We start from the raw sequence: 14,914 nt of genomic DNA, 5'->3' as shown, positions 1-14,914 counted from the left end.
TTTGAGGGAGAGGCTGTGGATGTTGTCAGCCTGGACTAGTGATGGCTCTGGAGCACAGGTCCCATGAGGAGTGGCTGAGGGAGCTGCGGGTGTTTAGCCTGGAGAGGAGGAAGCTCAGGGCAGACCTTGCCACTCTCTATGGCGGCCTGAAAGGAGGGTGCAGCCAGGTGAGGGGCGGCACCTTCTCCCAGGCAGCCAGCAATAGCACAAGACACAGGCTGTGGAAGGGGAGGTTTAGGCTGGACATTAGGAAGAAATTCTTCCACTGAAAGAGTGATTAAATAATGGAATGGGCTGCCCCGGGAGGTAGTGGAGTCACTGTCCCTGGAGGTGTTTCAGAAAAAATTGTATGTGGCACTTAGTGCCATGGCCTAATTGACAAAGTAGTGTTCGGTCATAGATAGGACTCAATGATCTTAAAGGTCTTTTCCAACCTAGTTGATTCTGCGAAATAGAATGTGAAATTTAATTTAAGTGTGAAATTTAATTTAAGTGTGAAATTTTTTTAAGAGTGCAGAGCATAGGTTTTCTGGGAGCGTCACTGACAAACTGAGATTGCGTTAACTTGCAGCTACCGAAGAGGAGCAGGTAGCAATCCTGCAATCCGGGGTGCGAGCTGCGCACTTCCCCGCAGCAAGGGCGGAGGCGTCAGCGCAGCGGGGACCCCATCGAAGCGCAGCGCTCCCCCCCGCCGATCCCCCATGGGCTCGCCCAAGGGCCGCCCCTTGCAGTCCCACCGCGCCCCCGCCCCTCCGGGCTGCCGCCAAGCGAGACTACCTTTCCCGGCGTGCCGCGCGGGCCAGGGCCGTACCGTGTGCGAGGTGCAGGGGGGAGCGGCGTGGGGCGCGCGCGAGTTGAAGTGCCGGCGAGGCGGTCGGTAAGTGCCGCTCCGAGCGCCGGCGGAGCGCCCGGGCCGTCCCGCCCTCACAGCCCCCGCGGCCGCCCCGGCCCGTGCCGGGGACTCCGGGCCCGGGCGGCGAATGCCGCCCGCAGCTGCGGCCCCGGCGGCGGGGACTCGGTTGTCGCAGCGCTCGGCGAGGCCGGGGCTGTTCGTGGAGCCTGGAGAGGCGCGGGGCGCGGAAGCTGCTCCGGGAGAGCCGGCCCGGCCTGAAGAAGAGCGGAGAGCGGGCGGCGCCGGCCCCTCGTGTCCTTCGCGGGCAGACCCCGGGCGCGGGCCTGGCGGCCGGAGCGGCCCGGCCGGGGCTTTGAGCGGCGCCGGGTGCCGCCGTCCTCGGGGCGCTCAGCGGTCACCGCCGCTCCCGGCCGCGGCAGGCGGCGGTGGGGTCACCTTCGGGGCTCGGACAGGGAACCGGCACCGGCCCGGCTGCCCGGCTGGGAACAGGAGAAGCCTGGCTGTAACGTGAGGGACGCCTAGGTGCGCCAAGTTGTGTGAAAGTCAAAGGAGCCACCTCACTTAGGTGGAAAAAGAGCTGGAGGTGATCTGTCAACGCAGGGCTTAATAATGAGAGGCAGTGACATCCCAAGGTTTGTTTCACAGCTGACAGGGCCCTTAAGATATCCCTGGGGGTGTCATAATGGCTCATTTACATGGAAAAGGCTCCTCCATACCTTATGCAAAACTTTGAAATACAATTTACTTTAGAGAATTCTATTTTTGTACCTCTTATTGGAGGGGTTTTAGTTATTCCCTTTTTATTGCTTCAACATGCTAAGCATGAAAGTAGGAACTTTCTTGCAGAAAATTCAGCTTCGCTGCCTGTTTATTTGCTGCCTAAAGTTCTCATCTTCTCTTTGTGACGTACAGCTGGCGGGTATGGCAATAGATGTGATGTAACAAACTGCAGATTATAGCTTCAGGTAGGAATAACATGCAAGAACAGATGGACCTGAATCCTGCTTTCAATAAAATGTTCTTTTGGTAGTTGAGAAAGCGAAGGAAAAAAATAATGAAAAGGAGAAGCATATTTTCTGTTAAGAAAATGTCAGTGCACCTTTCATTTTTCAATAAAGGAAATTTTACAGAAATATACAAGGAGCACAAATTGTTTAATTAAAATACTTTGCAAAAAAATGACTTTTGAAGGTGACAGAGGATACAAGAGATCTCTGTACAAAAAAAGATTGGTCCTGCTGGAAGAAACCCCAAAATTTCTAGAATTCCAGTGGGGCAGGGGAAGGAGGGCAACTTTTTTTTGGTGAAGTGCGTGTACATTTGCAGTCAAGAGCCCAGGTTTATTTTCTGTTGAATTTGATCATAGATTCAAAGGAGTCCTGGTCAGCCAGCTACCCATTCTGACAGGAGAAAGAGCTGGGTTGCTGCAGGCAGCTGTGACAGGCACTGACAGAATATGCCTCAGCTTTTCTGCCTCACAATTGCCTAGGGTTTGTAAGGAAATAAAAGGAAATAATAAAGTTTAGCTAAGGTTCATGTACAAAGGTCTCTTGTGTTATATTAGCTTATTTTGCCGATTGTGTTCTTGTGAACTGCTATTGAAAGACTTGACTTGTGTCGCTGCATGTGTTTTTTGGTTACAAGGCTCCGAGAGGAAAGGCACAAGCCAGACTGACCCTGCTAAAGCTTCACAATGAGAAACAGGCAAGTTTCTCAGTCAAGCCTAGGAGTGGGAGGATTAGTAGACTCCATCTTGATGGGGTAACAGCCTGCACTGTGTCAAAGGTGCTCTTGAGAGCTTGCAGAGAGGTGACAATACCTTTTGATTTGTGGTAGAAGCAGAAGGAATGCTCAGTCATACTTTCTGCCCAGTACCAGCCATAGGGAAAGGAAAGAAAAATGTACCTAATTCCTTGTTACCTTTTTCATATCTGGGTCCTCTATGTTGAATAAAGAAATGGAAAATATATAAATTACCATGTAAAGCACCATGTTTATGCTACTTTATATGCTGCAAACAATGAATGCAGTGAATCAAAGTGCTTAGTGTGGGAAATGTGTTCATTCCCCATCCTTGTCCCACAGGAAAAAAGTGGTTGAGAAGTGTCTCACCCCAGGCCTGTGTTTGGCCTGTGACAGAGCTAGGAACAGGCTGTAGATTCCTGCAGATTGCTGTTCTGTCAGTACATTCCCTGTCTGGCACTTGAGTGGGATGGTGATAATGAGAACACAAATCTCACTTGGTCACTGATCAGGTGCCCCATCTGCATTCTCTGTGTTTGTCTGGCACTGCTGGAGTGGCATAAAACCTCCTGGGATGCCTTGCCTCTTCCTAGACCACTCATCATCAGTGTGGAGCTTTTAGAACTAGCCTAGCAGAGTTTCTAACAAACTTGGGGTGTTCCTGATGTTGCAAGAGCTCTTTTTAAACCTGGGTTGTTATATCATCTCTTGTCCCCTTAAAATCTGCCTATGCTGTGATGTCTTCAAAAATTTGTGTTGAAGAAGTGCCTGTTGATAGGATCAGAATTTACTTCTGGTGATCTCATGCTTCCTTCTGTCTGTCCACCTGTTGTGTCTCCTTGAAAAGCCTTTGAGATGCTGAACAAGTGTTTTGTTGCATTTATGCAAGGTCTAGGAGTGAGTTACTTCTGGATTTGTGGCCTGTAGACACTGTTGAGTTAAGAATAGCAATGAGCAACTTACCCCCAGTTGCTGGGTGGTTGCTTGAGCTCTTGGCTGGGGGCAGTGCTGGCAATGTGTCATTAGGAAGGGAGCAATTAAAACTTGGATTGCCAGGTCCTCTGGGGCTGTGGGCATCAGATCACTAAGTCCTTATCAGATGTTACAGTTGCTGTTTTGTATCTTGGCAGGGTTCATCAGTCATGGCACTAAGGGCCTTGAAATTTGCCTCATTGACAGCAGCTGCTTCTGGCATCTATCTGTATGGAAACAGGTTCCTGGATCCTAATGATTTTGGAGTTGTTCGTGTGGGCCGAGCCATTGCCACAGTAAGTTCTACCATAGCAATGTGCAGGAGGATTCCTAGATGGGTAAGGGAATTGAAGTTCACAAGAACTTGGGATTTTCTGCATTCCCTGTCTGCATTTTCAGCTGGCTTAGGAAATCAGAATGTCTGTAGGGAGCTCTTCAAGTTCTTGACACCGTGGGGAGAAAGGAGGTGGAAGCATGTAAGGAATACATCTGTTGTTAGCACATTTTGGAAAGAGACAAGTGGAGATACTCAGAGCTGTGTCTGCTTGCCTGGGTAGGGTGGGACCTTCAGAGCAAGGGTTCACTTTGGGCCCACGTTTTCTTCAAGGTCAGTCGCCCAGGTACCGTGTCCTGCTGCCTTTTAAGAGTGACTTAGGTCAAACCCTGTTCTCTGCATATGCTGCTTTTACATTTTGTTATAAGTATCCTGGCTGTGTTGATAAACTAGGGAACCATTGCACTATGACCTTGGTATGAGATTTGGGGAGAGAAGGACTGCTATTTTGGGGATCATTCTCAAAGCAAGAGTAAAGTGAGGATGGGTGATTACATACTTCTGAGATTGGAGTGGTTTCCAGATGTGTAAAATGAATGCTAGCATCACTGATATTTCTCATAAAACTGGAAATGGAGGCTGCTGCCTTCTCCTTGCCAATGTTCACTGATGGATCCATGAGCAGCCAGGAACATGGAGAGCAGAGACTCTGCAGGGGGTATCAGTCTCCCCGTACCTCACTTGCATTGTACATCTGTCACTTCAGGCCACAATCTCCATCATTTACAGACCCCCAGTGGTAAGCAGCTGTCTGTCTGCATTTTCTGTGACTTTTAAGCACTTTGTTAATGAGTTTTACAAGGAGTTGGCTCCTGAGGGCAGATGCAATAAGAAACAAGCTCTGTGGGTTGGCTCAGGTGCCATGTGCGTGCAGCATCATAAACTGTTGTGAAAAATGAATGTTTATTTTGAAAGGGTGAAGGCAGAAATGCAAACTGTAATCTTTCCTTCTTACTTAACAAGTGCTAAGCTTTATACTCTGTCCCTGGCCATAAGGTAGTGCTACCTGGTGGTAGAGAGCAGCTCTTTGCTTTTTAAAGCACAGGAAATTGAGGCGTAGAGAGGGAATGCAGCTTCTTGCTGCTGGAGGAGAATCTATTATTCAGGGTGTTTGGGTTCTCCAATGTGTCCTTGAGTTCTGCCTGTTTGACTAGTGTTTCTCAGTCACTGTTTTTGAGGTAATCTACTGTTTAAGACAAAAATAAGTGACAAGTTCCAGTGATGAGACTGCGCAGTTGGTCTGTGTTTTAAGTGATGGTAAGAGATTACTTTCCTGAAGAATAGGAAGCAGGGGAAAGGAAATATTCTTTGCTTTAGAAGATGGCAAATCACAGAGATGCCTGACTTTCATGTTCTCTGCCTTCAGGGAGGTCACAAGTCATTGGCTATAAAGCGCTTCACTGGTCCTGCTCTTAAATGCTTTAGAGGGTTCTGCACCCATAGCTGCAAGCAGTGACCCCAAAACCAAGTTACCAGTGCTCAGTCTTCTGTAGGTGATGGCAGCATGTGTTTAAATCTATGTGTATACTTTTAAAAAAGAAAGTTCTGTCTCTTTCTGAATTCTTAGTTTCCTCTGGTATGTATGACTGCATGTGTTTGAGTTGCTTCTGAGAGATTCTTTAGTCTTGCTGCACCAGTGACCTCTGCCTTCCCTGCTCATTTTTGGACAGTCAGAAGTCAGCTCTCATCTGAGCACAGGCAGTTTGAACTGCTGTCATTCCTTAGCCATGGACCAGCTGAAGCCAATAGAGCAGACATGTTTACTTCTAAGAAGCTCACCTTGGGGATTATTCTTTTTGCAAATGAAAGATAAATCTCTGTAGCAAACAAGTGATTTTGGATATTGAATATTAGTGACATCTGCATAGACCTAAAGTATCTGTCCTTCAATCTAGCCCTGCCCTGGCTTCTTACCTGGATGCTTGATTTCCTCACTGAACCATAGCCAGGCAAAAGCAGACTGTAATGAAGAGACTGCAATTCTTAAGAGCTAATAAGTTCAGCAGCAGCAGACACAAAACTGTAAGACAAGTTACAGTGGGGCAAACAAAACAAAACAAAAGAAAAGCCTGGAGAAAAGAACACATGAGTATCAAGGAACCTGACATACAGCTATGTGACTCTGGACAGATTTCATCTGAGTTTGTTTAGACAGATTTGAGTCTGGTTGTATTTTAAGCACATTGGTTCAGTAGTTCTTTGCAGACTCCATAGGAAACTTGATGAAGCTCACTAGCAGAAAATTTCTTTTGAAGCCTCTGTTTAGGGAACTAGCTCTTATGTATGGGTAGACAGCTATTGAGGGGGAACATTGTGCTATGACTTGGTGAGATCTGAGGATAAGTTTGGGAGCAGTGGAGGAGTGTACAGTGTTGAGAATTCATTTATACAAGTGGGACATTTAAAACTGGACCGGATGCAAGCTCAGTGAAAGTAATCTGGCATTTGTAAAGGGAGGGATTGGTTGATTTTGTAAATCTTTTTATAACTCTGAGCTTCAGTCTCACACTGTAACATGAATGACAGCACTAGTCTTGGATGAGAACGAAGTCAGTGGCATGGGCAGCCTCACGCTGCAGAGCATTTCTGTATTCTGGTAAAATTAGAAACTGGCAGAGCCATTGTGCATTTGCTGTATTCTTTTGAGAGTATACCAGTTGTTTTGGTTATGTGGAAGGAACATTCTGTGCAGTAGCTAGACACTGGGAGGGATTTGGCAATGTCAGAGTTGCCTATCAGGATCATCATAATATTAATTTAGTGTTTAAGATTACAGTGTAATTAGCAACCGCTTAATTAATTCCCTCTTCCTCTGTAATACAGGCCAATCTGTTAGCTGCTTCTTTTTGAGTTGAAGGTGATAATTACCCTTGTGGACCAGAGATAAAATAAGAGCCAACTCAAGCCTTGATGCAAGACTGATTCGAACCTCCCTCCACTTCAAAGTTGTTCTTTGAGGTTGTGAAGTTGCTTTGGAAAATTTTTCTTCTGTATGGTCTCTGTAGCTGTGCAGCTCCTCAGTTCACCAGGGGCAAGAGAGCCTGAAAAGCCAGAAAAACATTTTGCTGTGTTCAGTTTGCAATTTGGAAATCAGGAAACATGAGAAATCTAACCTCCACAAGGAGGGAGTGTGTCTGCTTGTTACTGATTCCCAGCTTGGTCCATTCTTGGATGCATTTCTGAACTTTTGACTTTTTCCCCTATTGTCAGTTCTCTCAGACCAGGTTTGCTTCCCTTGCCTCCCTGGCTTTCATGATACATTGACTGTACTTTGTGCCCTTCCTGGACATATCTATGGTGAAAGGTGGGGCTAGTATCCTGTGCCAGAATGGAATGCTAGCCATTCAGTAGGGAGATTTGAGGAAAAGTGCCTTTCAATGGGAGTTACAGAAATGGTTCTTCATGGCAAGGATCTTGAAATTCAAATGGCACATTAGTGGACAGCTCCTCTAGGTGTACATTCCCCTCTCTCCCTCCAAACATGACCTGTATTTTTCTCTCCCATTCACTGATGTTCTGACTGTGGAAAGAGAAGAACTTTAGTGATAGGAATTGTGAAATACCCTAGATCTATTTTCAGAAATCATAAAGTCACTTAATATAATTCCATTGTCCATGGCAATGTCTACGTAACAGGTTTGAGCTGGATCCCATTGAGTTGGATCCTGTTTTTGTAATTGGGTATTCAACCCTTTGGCCCCACGGTCCTTTGTGCAGTTGAATATCCCCAAAAGTACTGCTGCTTGTGCTAGTCTGAGTTTGTCCTCAGTCACTCTGTTCCCTGCTGAGCCTATACACAGAGCAAGCTGGTTAGGCAGTTTGGAGCTCTGAAGCTGTGGGATAACTGATGGGGCACAGAGTCTGGATGACCTCTGTTACTTGCAGCAGACCTTACTGTGAAAGCCCACATGGCTGACTGAAGAAGGGAGTCTGCTGTGCAAGGTGCAGTACAGAGATTAGGAAAATGCTTTGAACATCTCAAATAGAAGATAGTATAGGAGTGTCAAGTGTTGCTTACATATAGCTACTTATCAGTGAGGCCCCTGCACTTCTTTTATAAGTGTTCATTGAAGTGAAATTATTTTCGTTTAATTTATTAATGAGTCTTTTGCCATAGGCTTCACTGTGGAGCCTGAACTTTGAAGCCTAAGGTACATGCATTCTCTTTAACAGAAGTCTTATTGTTTTGATAACTGTAGAGCTTGCTCAGCATTTCTGGTTTCATTTGCAGACAGCAGTTATCACCTATGACTACCTCACCTCTCTTCGGAGTGTCCCGTACGGATCAGAGGAGTATGAGTTCCTCAAATCACAGGTAGGTAATAGCACTGAACTGCATTCCTTGGAAACTGCAAGGCACAGGTGTCTTGCTGCAATGCTGTCATCTTAATAACTCAATATGCTTTCTACCAGATTGTTAACAGCAATATTAGATAACAACCCCATATTAGGATTTGCATTGCCCAACGGAGAAGGTCCTTTGTCAGAGGTAGCCATATGCATTCTGTGCTCACCAGACTCAAGTCCTTGGTGTAGGCATTTGGGCTCTGCTGCGATCTCTGCTGCCAGACTGGTTGTGTGGTGGTCAGCTGCTGAGAGTGGCCTGGCAGTGCTTTCTTATTCTGCATATTGTTTGGTAATGGCCATAACATGAAGGCTGACTGATTTAAGTAAAAGGAGCATGTTGAAAAGGAAATAATAGAGATAATCAAACTTGCGGATCTCTGAGGAAATGAGAGTTGTGCAAAGTAGTGTACATCTCATTGTGAAACACACTGTTGTGTTTTGATATCAGTAATTAACAATACAAGAAACATTAACAAAAGCATTTCTAGTGAGAAGGAAGACAAGCTCCTCTCAAGTCTTGTGCTGCACCTTTCATTTCAGCCTGTAGCCATATAGTTCATTGAGCTGTGAATGACACTTGCTTTTAGTTGGGTGCTTGTGATGTATGTTAGCCAGGGTTTCTCTGCTATTTGAGTTCAAGGCTTCTTTGGAGTGGGAAATACAGCTTGTGCCAAATGAGCCAGTCTGCATAGTGTGTTTGAAGTGAGGTTTTTAGCCTCATTTTTCTTCTTGGCGCAGGTAGGATTTAGGCCACTGATGTGGTTGGTTATAATGCATGGAGTGGTGCTCTCCAGGGATTCTCAGACTGGAGGGACTATAAGGCTGGAAACAGCCTTGACTAAGGTAGAAATCAGTGACATTGGACTGCAGCATGCTTTGGTATTCCTCTGGCAGAAAATCCGCATCATCAATATGGTCTTAGTGTATCTGCAGTGGTTTGCAGAATGGCTTCCTTGGGCTTGTTCTCATCCTCTGCTGTCTAAAGATGGTAAGCAGTTCTAATGTAGCTCCCCATCCCAAGTGAGTGATACTGATGCCCTGGCATAAAATGGAGATAGCTGTGTTGGAGTCTGGAACTTCACTGTTCATCTGCCCATGTCTCTGCCCCGAGCCTTTGAAACCTGGTTTGCAGAAGGGCTGCATGTAGTTTCCTTGAGCAACACCCAAGTTGTGGAGTTGTCAGTACTGTTGTCAGCTTATCATTTGGCAGAATTTGCAGCAGCTGTTGCAAATTCCTCACCTTTTGCTGTGTATCTCCATGGTTTCATTAACCTCTGCTATGTGGATTTTGATGGCTTGTCAATTCCTGCCCCCAGCAGCCAGAAAGGGCCCTGTTTGCTAGCACTGCACAGAGCTGTGGCCTCCCTGCTTGGCAGCCAGGACCAGCTGCCAGGACTAGTCAGCCCCTGCATGTGGCAGAGCCAGTGGCAAGCACAGCATGCCAGCATGGCCAGCACTAGCCTTCAGCTGCTGAAAGGGGCATGAGCTGGGAGATAGGAAGAAGCTGGCACAGGCATAGCATGAGTTGGTGAAACTCACTGACCAGTGGAGTCTGGTCGTACTGTTGACAGGTGTTATGGAGTGCCACCACTGAGCCTGGCAGGAAAAGTACTTACTGTTCTTCAGCAACATCCCTGTAGAGCTTGTGCCAGTGAAGCATCAGTTTGGCATGGGAGATACTTTGGACCTGGGCAATTGCCCACCAGACTTTATCTCAGTGCAGTTTTAAGTAGATGGCAACCAAGTCTTTACCACCTTGCAGCTCTTTTAACTCTTGACGATAGCTGACTTTTTGGTCTTGTACTAGCTCAGAATGACTTGTAAGAAGTTACCCCATTGGAGTTGGTACTTAAGACTAGTCACTGGATAGGGCCTAGAGGATGTGAATGCCCTACCCAAATAAGTGTTGTGTTTTAACAATACTTATCAAGATGTTGCTTCTGCTAGCTGCTGTCCTGGATAGATCTCTAGTACTCTTAGCCCTTCATTGTATTGTCTTTGTTTCTGTCCTTCTAGTGAGGCCAGCTTAACCTGCCTTTCATGTACTGAGAGTTTGTGATTTTCTTGTCAGCAAGTGTATGAATTAGCTGCTGATTTCCAGATGCAGTTTTAGTGCTGTGCCTAGAAGAGAGACTCTGTGAGGCAGGGTGTATGTCTGTGTGAGAGAGATTTGGTGACCATGGGACTGCTGATAGTGCCAAAAGGTCTGAATCTGGTTTTTGTGCCTCTGTCTCCAGTGTTGGGGTGCAGGTGCATACATGTCTGTGATGTGCTTGCAGCTGGGAGTGGAAAAACACTTTTTTCTGTGGATCTCCTCCTGGTACTCAGCATACTGGTGATGCTACTCCAGTGCAAATAATGCTTAACTTGTTCTCCATGGATTCCCCGTGAGACATTAAACTGGGGTCTCTAAATTACCCATGGCCTTGCATGAGAAATGGGAAGGTTCAGTGGCAGCACCAGTGCCTGAGCCTACTGGGGCCAAACAGGAACATAGTCACTAGCAAACAATTAAATGCAAAGCTGATTTAGAAGGAAATGGGTTCTCTGGGGACTTTTAGCCAGGTTTCTGCTTAGCTCCAAGGAATTATCCTCAATTTTACTATGTAGTTCTGTCCCTTGTGGACCAGTTTTGATGCTAATACTCTAAGCTCCTCAGTTCCCAGCATTTTTTTATGGCTAGCATGTTGGCCATACTATGGCCAAAGTTTTACTACTTTCCATGAGGTGGCAAGCAGTAGATGGGAATTCACTGTGTGTCCTGATGTTAGCTTGCCTCTCCCTGGATCTGCTGTCAGCTAGGAGATATGAGAGCCCACTTGCCAGATGGCACACATTGCTGTCCCTCAGCAGCAGCCATTTTTCATTCCTGCCCCTGCCTGAGGCAGAGATGAACTTCCTTATGTGCTCGGGCTTTATGTCCTTCCCAGTGGTTGCTTCATTTCACCACCAATGGCTCAACCACACTGGAAATTCAATCTGTCTCCTAAGTTAGGGCTCCTTTCCTGGTGTGTGGGCCCTTTTCCTGCATATGATGGTACTGCCAGTGTACTGGTGTGAGAGCAGTTGTCCATGGTTGGCCAAGACATCATATGTCTTTAGGTCTAGTGTCAGGAGCATTAGGGGAGGTATGACCTCTCTTCTTTTCATGTCTGTTTCATTAAATGATTCTGGACATCTTTGCATGTGTAAGCTTGGGCATTTCTTTTCATTTCTACTCCTGCTTTCACTGGGGCCAGAGGAAGAAGGAGGGCAGCCTGCTCAGTGTCATTTCCTTACCTATTGTTTTCTTAACAAAACATTTTATTCTATAGAAGGCTGCATTTCTCTGACATTTTTCTGCCTCAGTGAATGTTGGCCCTTCACAGTGCTTGTCTCTTCAGTACCAAGTCTGCCTACCATGGGACATTTCCAGTGGTGTTCCTCTCAGTGTAGCATCTGGATGTCTTGGCTGACACTTCTTCATTGCTGGCATCAATTTCGGTTGATCCTGCCGTCAGTCAGCAGGTGTGTCACAACATGCAGTTTGTTCAAGGCCTGGTATCAATGGAATTCTGAGTTGTCGGTGTAGTAAGAGGGTTGCAGTGGGTCAGTTGTCCTTGATTTTGGCAGATTTTGGCCACAAGCTGAAAATCTGGAGCAGGACATCTTTTTGTTGTTTTCCTCTGTAAGACAAAAGGTTACTGCTGTGAGTTTTGTTTTTTTGTAATGAAGAGAAGACAGCAAAGAGAAAAAGGATCTGTGGTCAAGGTATCTCAGTAGACAGTGGGAATCCATTCTTGAATTAACTTTGTTGGCTACAAAATTGCTTTGTCAGGGACAGCCCATTTGGGGAGGTTAATTAAATGTCCTCCTTTTGAGAGCAGAATGAGGATGTTCTCGTCATTCAAACTTATGGTTATTGGGCTGTCAGTACCTGGGCAAATATTTGAAAGGTATAACCTTGTGGCATCATTAGAGAGAATACAATTTCTTGCTCCTTGGAGGCTCTTCCTGGCTTTGCTACATTTACTTCTCACAGTGGAGTGGGTATTTTCAAAATGAGTTTTGTCTCACCATAAAGTTGCACAGTGGAAGGATCTTGGAAAGATGAGGAATGAATGTACATATTGTGTGTTTTCAAAAATAATCTACAGTTTCTGGATGGCTCAGACCAATGAAATAGCCTGTGCCTTTGGACTTCTGTTGTGATTCAGTAACACCATGTGCCTTAAGTATTAAGTGATGTCTTAAAATAGTTTCATCCTGATGGAAGTGGACTGTGTCTGCAGAGAGAAGTCCTCAGGAACTCTCCATGGCATTCCTTCAAAAAGGCAGCTGTGAATGGGGACTGTGGACTGTTCTCCACCACAGCCAGTGTGTGTAGTGGTGGATCTACTTGTGCTTCAGGCTCTGGTGAACTGAGGTGAGAAACAAATGAACTTTCTTATGGGACACAAAATAGCCATTAGGTGGCAGTGACTTTCTGTCACCAAACTAAATGGGAACCAGTAAGAGAGAGGTGAAGAGCTTCAGAGCCCATCCACAATCCCTGAGTTGTTCATGTTTGGTTGCCCTATTATGTGCTCCCCAGGATATCTCTTCATTTAAAAGGCATGGTCAACACTAATGCAGTCTAAAAAAGCTATTATCAGGGCCAGCTGGTGGCTTGAGGACTCTACATTTGAGCACTGCTGTCTAGCAAACTTCCTGCCAACACATAAAGCATGAAAGCTTTGCACTGAAAACATAACAAGCTGTAAAATAAATCTTATAATTAATACACTTCCTTTTCCTCCTTGTGCTTTCTGGAGTGGTGTCAGCTGAATGCTCTGGCCATAGCATCTATAGGTTTTAATTTTGTAGCACTGAAAAGGTCAATTTTTTGTGGGATCTGTATCTATGAAACTAGATGTTCTTCAGTCATCTGCAGAGATTTATTCAGAGAAATGGCCCATCTGCTGTGGCATTTTTGAAGGAGGAAGAAGGAGAGAAGTGAGGGTAAGGAGGCAGTGCCTCATGTATTTCATGTCTTTTTCCTGGCTGTGTGTGCTTGTCCCGGAAGTGCTTTGCTCCAGGAGCATAAGTGTGAATTGTCATGCACTCGGCTTGCCTGAGCCATCTTCTCTCAGCTCCTCAGGAGTGACACAAATGCCTGGGGAGCATTTAGCTCTCTCTCCTCCAGGTGGGGCTATCCCTTTTCACTTGAATCCCTGAGGACGTTGTCACATTGCTTCCTTTAGAGCTACTGGAGGGGTACATAGGAGCCAGAGCAGTATCTGAAGAACATCTCATCTGGTAGAGTGGGGAAACCATTAGGAAGCCCTGGGAAGATGCAGGCTGCAAGGAGCTTGCATTGTAAGAGACATTATAAAAGGAAAAAATGAGAAGTGAAGAAATGATCAGGTTTTATTTAGTGTTTGGCTACGCTTTGGGTCTCAGTGTGAAATGAACACTCAGCAGTGCAAAGTCAAGAGGTATGGCAGGAGATGGTATTTTCTCTGAAGAGCTTATGGTCATGGTTGATTTGCCTAGATTTTCACCCTAAATGTGAGTGGTGCAAATACATGCAAACATGAGATTTCTTGAGGTGGTAGGTCTGTGTAAAGAGGGAAGGATACAAAAAGCAGAAATTAGTTAGGGTTCCACTGTAAGTCACTTAACACTGATCCCATTGACGTTGGATCTGGCCATGATTAGGGATGTTTTCTAAATGTGTGGCCTTGAACTACTGACCAGTTTATATGGTTACAGAACACAGAAACAGAATATCCTGATTTGGAAGGGACCCACAGGGATCATTGAGTCCAACTTTAAAGGGAATGGCCCCTATGATTGTTGGAGGCCACCTGTAAAATCAGTAGCCAGTACTTCATCTATTCTAAGAACAGGAAGACAGCTGGCTTGAGAGTAAAAATAATCTTATCTGAGACTAGGAAAAATAGATACCTAAAAGTTTCATCTGGGGACAGAGACATGTACTTGCAATGTCAAAGTGGACTTCTGAAGTGTTGTTTTGTTTGCCCTTTGAGTCCTTAGCAAGACCCATCTTGTGGATTCTGTTCCCTTTTCTGAGGTTGTTGTAGTTAGCTTGTAGTAAAACACTATCTTGAAAGACTTCAAATTAGGAGTAAAAATTAGATGTAAAATCAGGGGTGAAGAGAATAGGTGGCATGCAGAGGATATTTCATGTATCAGTCCAGGTTGGAATTTCAGAGCAGGACTAAATATTGTAGATTTGCTCTGCTAAAGCAGTGACCTTATCACATTCTTCCCAAAGTGGATCTGATAAAAGAATGTGCTGGAGGGCAGCTCACAATTACCTTACCTGTCAAGAAAGTGATTTCATTTAGCTAGTTCTTAACTAGCTAAATTCCCTCAGTGGTGAGGGAATTGCTGTGGTGGGTGGTGTCTTGCAAACACTGCTCTGGACTTGTTTGTAATGTAGGAGGCATCTTAGTAGGTTCTGGGCAAATCCTTAGAACTATGTGTGGGCTACATTGTTTGCATACTTCAGGGAAGGGTGTCTCTGAAAGGAACTGCTGTATTCTTCCATCTGGTGTCCCAGGGCCAGGCAGGACTCTGTCAGGCCTGAGGAAGGCCTGTGGACTAGGAAAAAAGGAAGCTATGTTTCTCTTGAACTAGAGTAGTTGATGATTTAGTTCTAGGAGTAAACCAAAAAGTAT

The 14,914-nt window shown here is 45.6% G+C and overlaps 1 protein-coding gene across 3 annotated transcripts in view; it reads left to right on the top strand.

Annotated features, from left to right (window-relative positions):
- The first annotated feature begins 797 nt into the window (after positions 1-797).
- The window catches only part of ADCK1 (aarF domain containing kinase 1), a 72,695-nt gene continuing 58,578 nt past the window's right edge, over positions 798-14,914 (top strand). Inside the window, exons 1-3 of one of the 3 annotated variants that reach the window (XM_063160202.1) lie at positions 798-877; positions 3,727-3,864; positions 8,134-8,217. In XM_063160202.1, the coding sequence (XP_063016272.1) occupies positions 3,739-3,864; positions 8,134-8,217 (210 nt within the window). In that variant the 5' untranslated portion in view covers positions 798-877; positions 3,727-3,738. The other 2 variants (XM_063160201.1, XM_063160203.1) reach the window with 2 other exon arrangements.

This window comes from Melospiza melodia, chromosome 6 (genome assembly GCF_035770615.1).
Source record: "Melospiza melodia melodia isolate bMelMel2 chromosome 6, bMelMel2.pri, whole genome shotgun sequence".
NCBI lineage: Eukaryota > Metazoa > Chordata > Aves > Passeriformes > Passerellidae > Melospiza > Melospiza melodia.
This window is presented reverse-complemented; position numbering and strand designations above follow the sequence as displayed.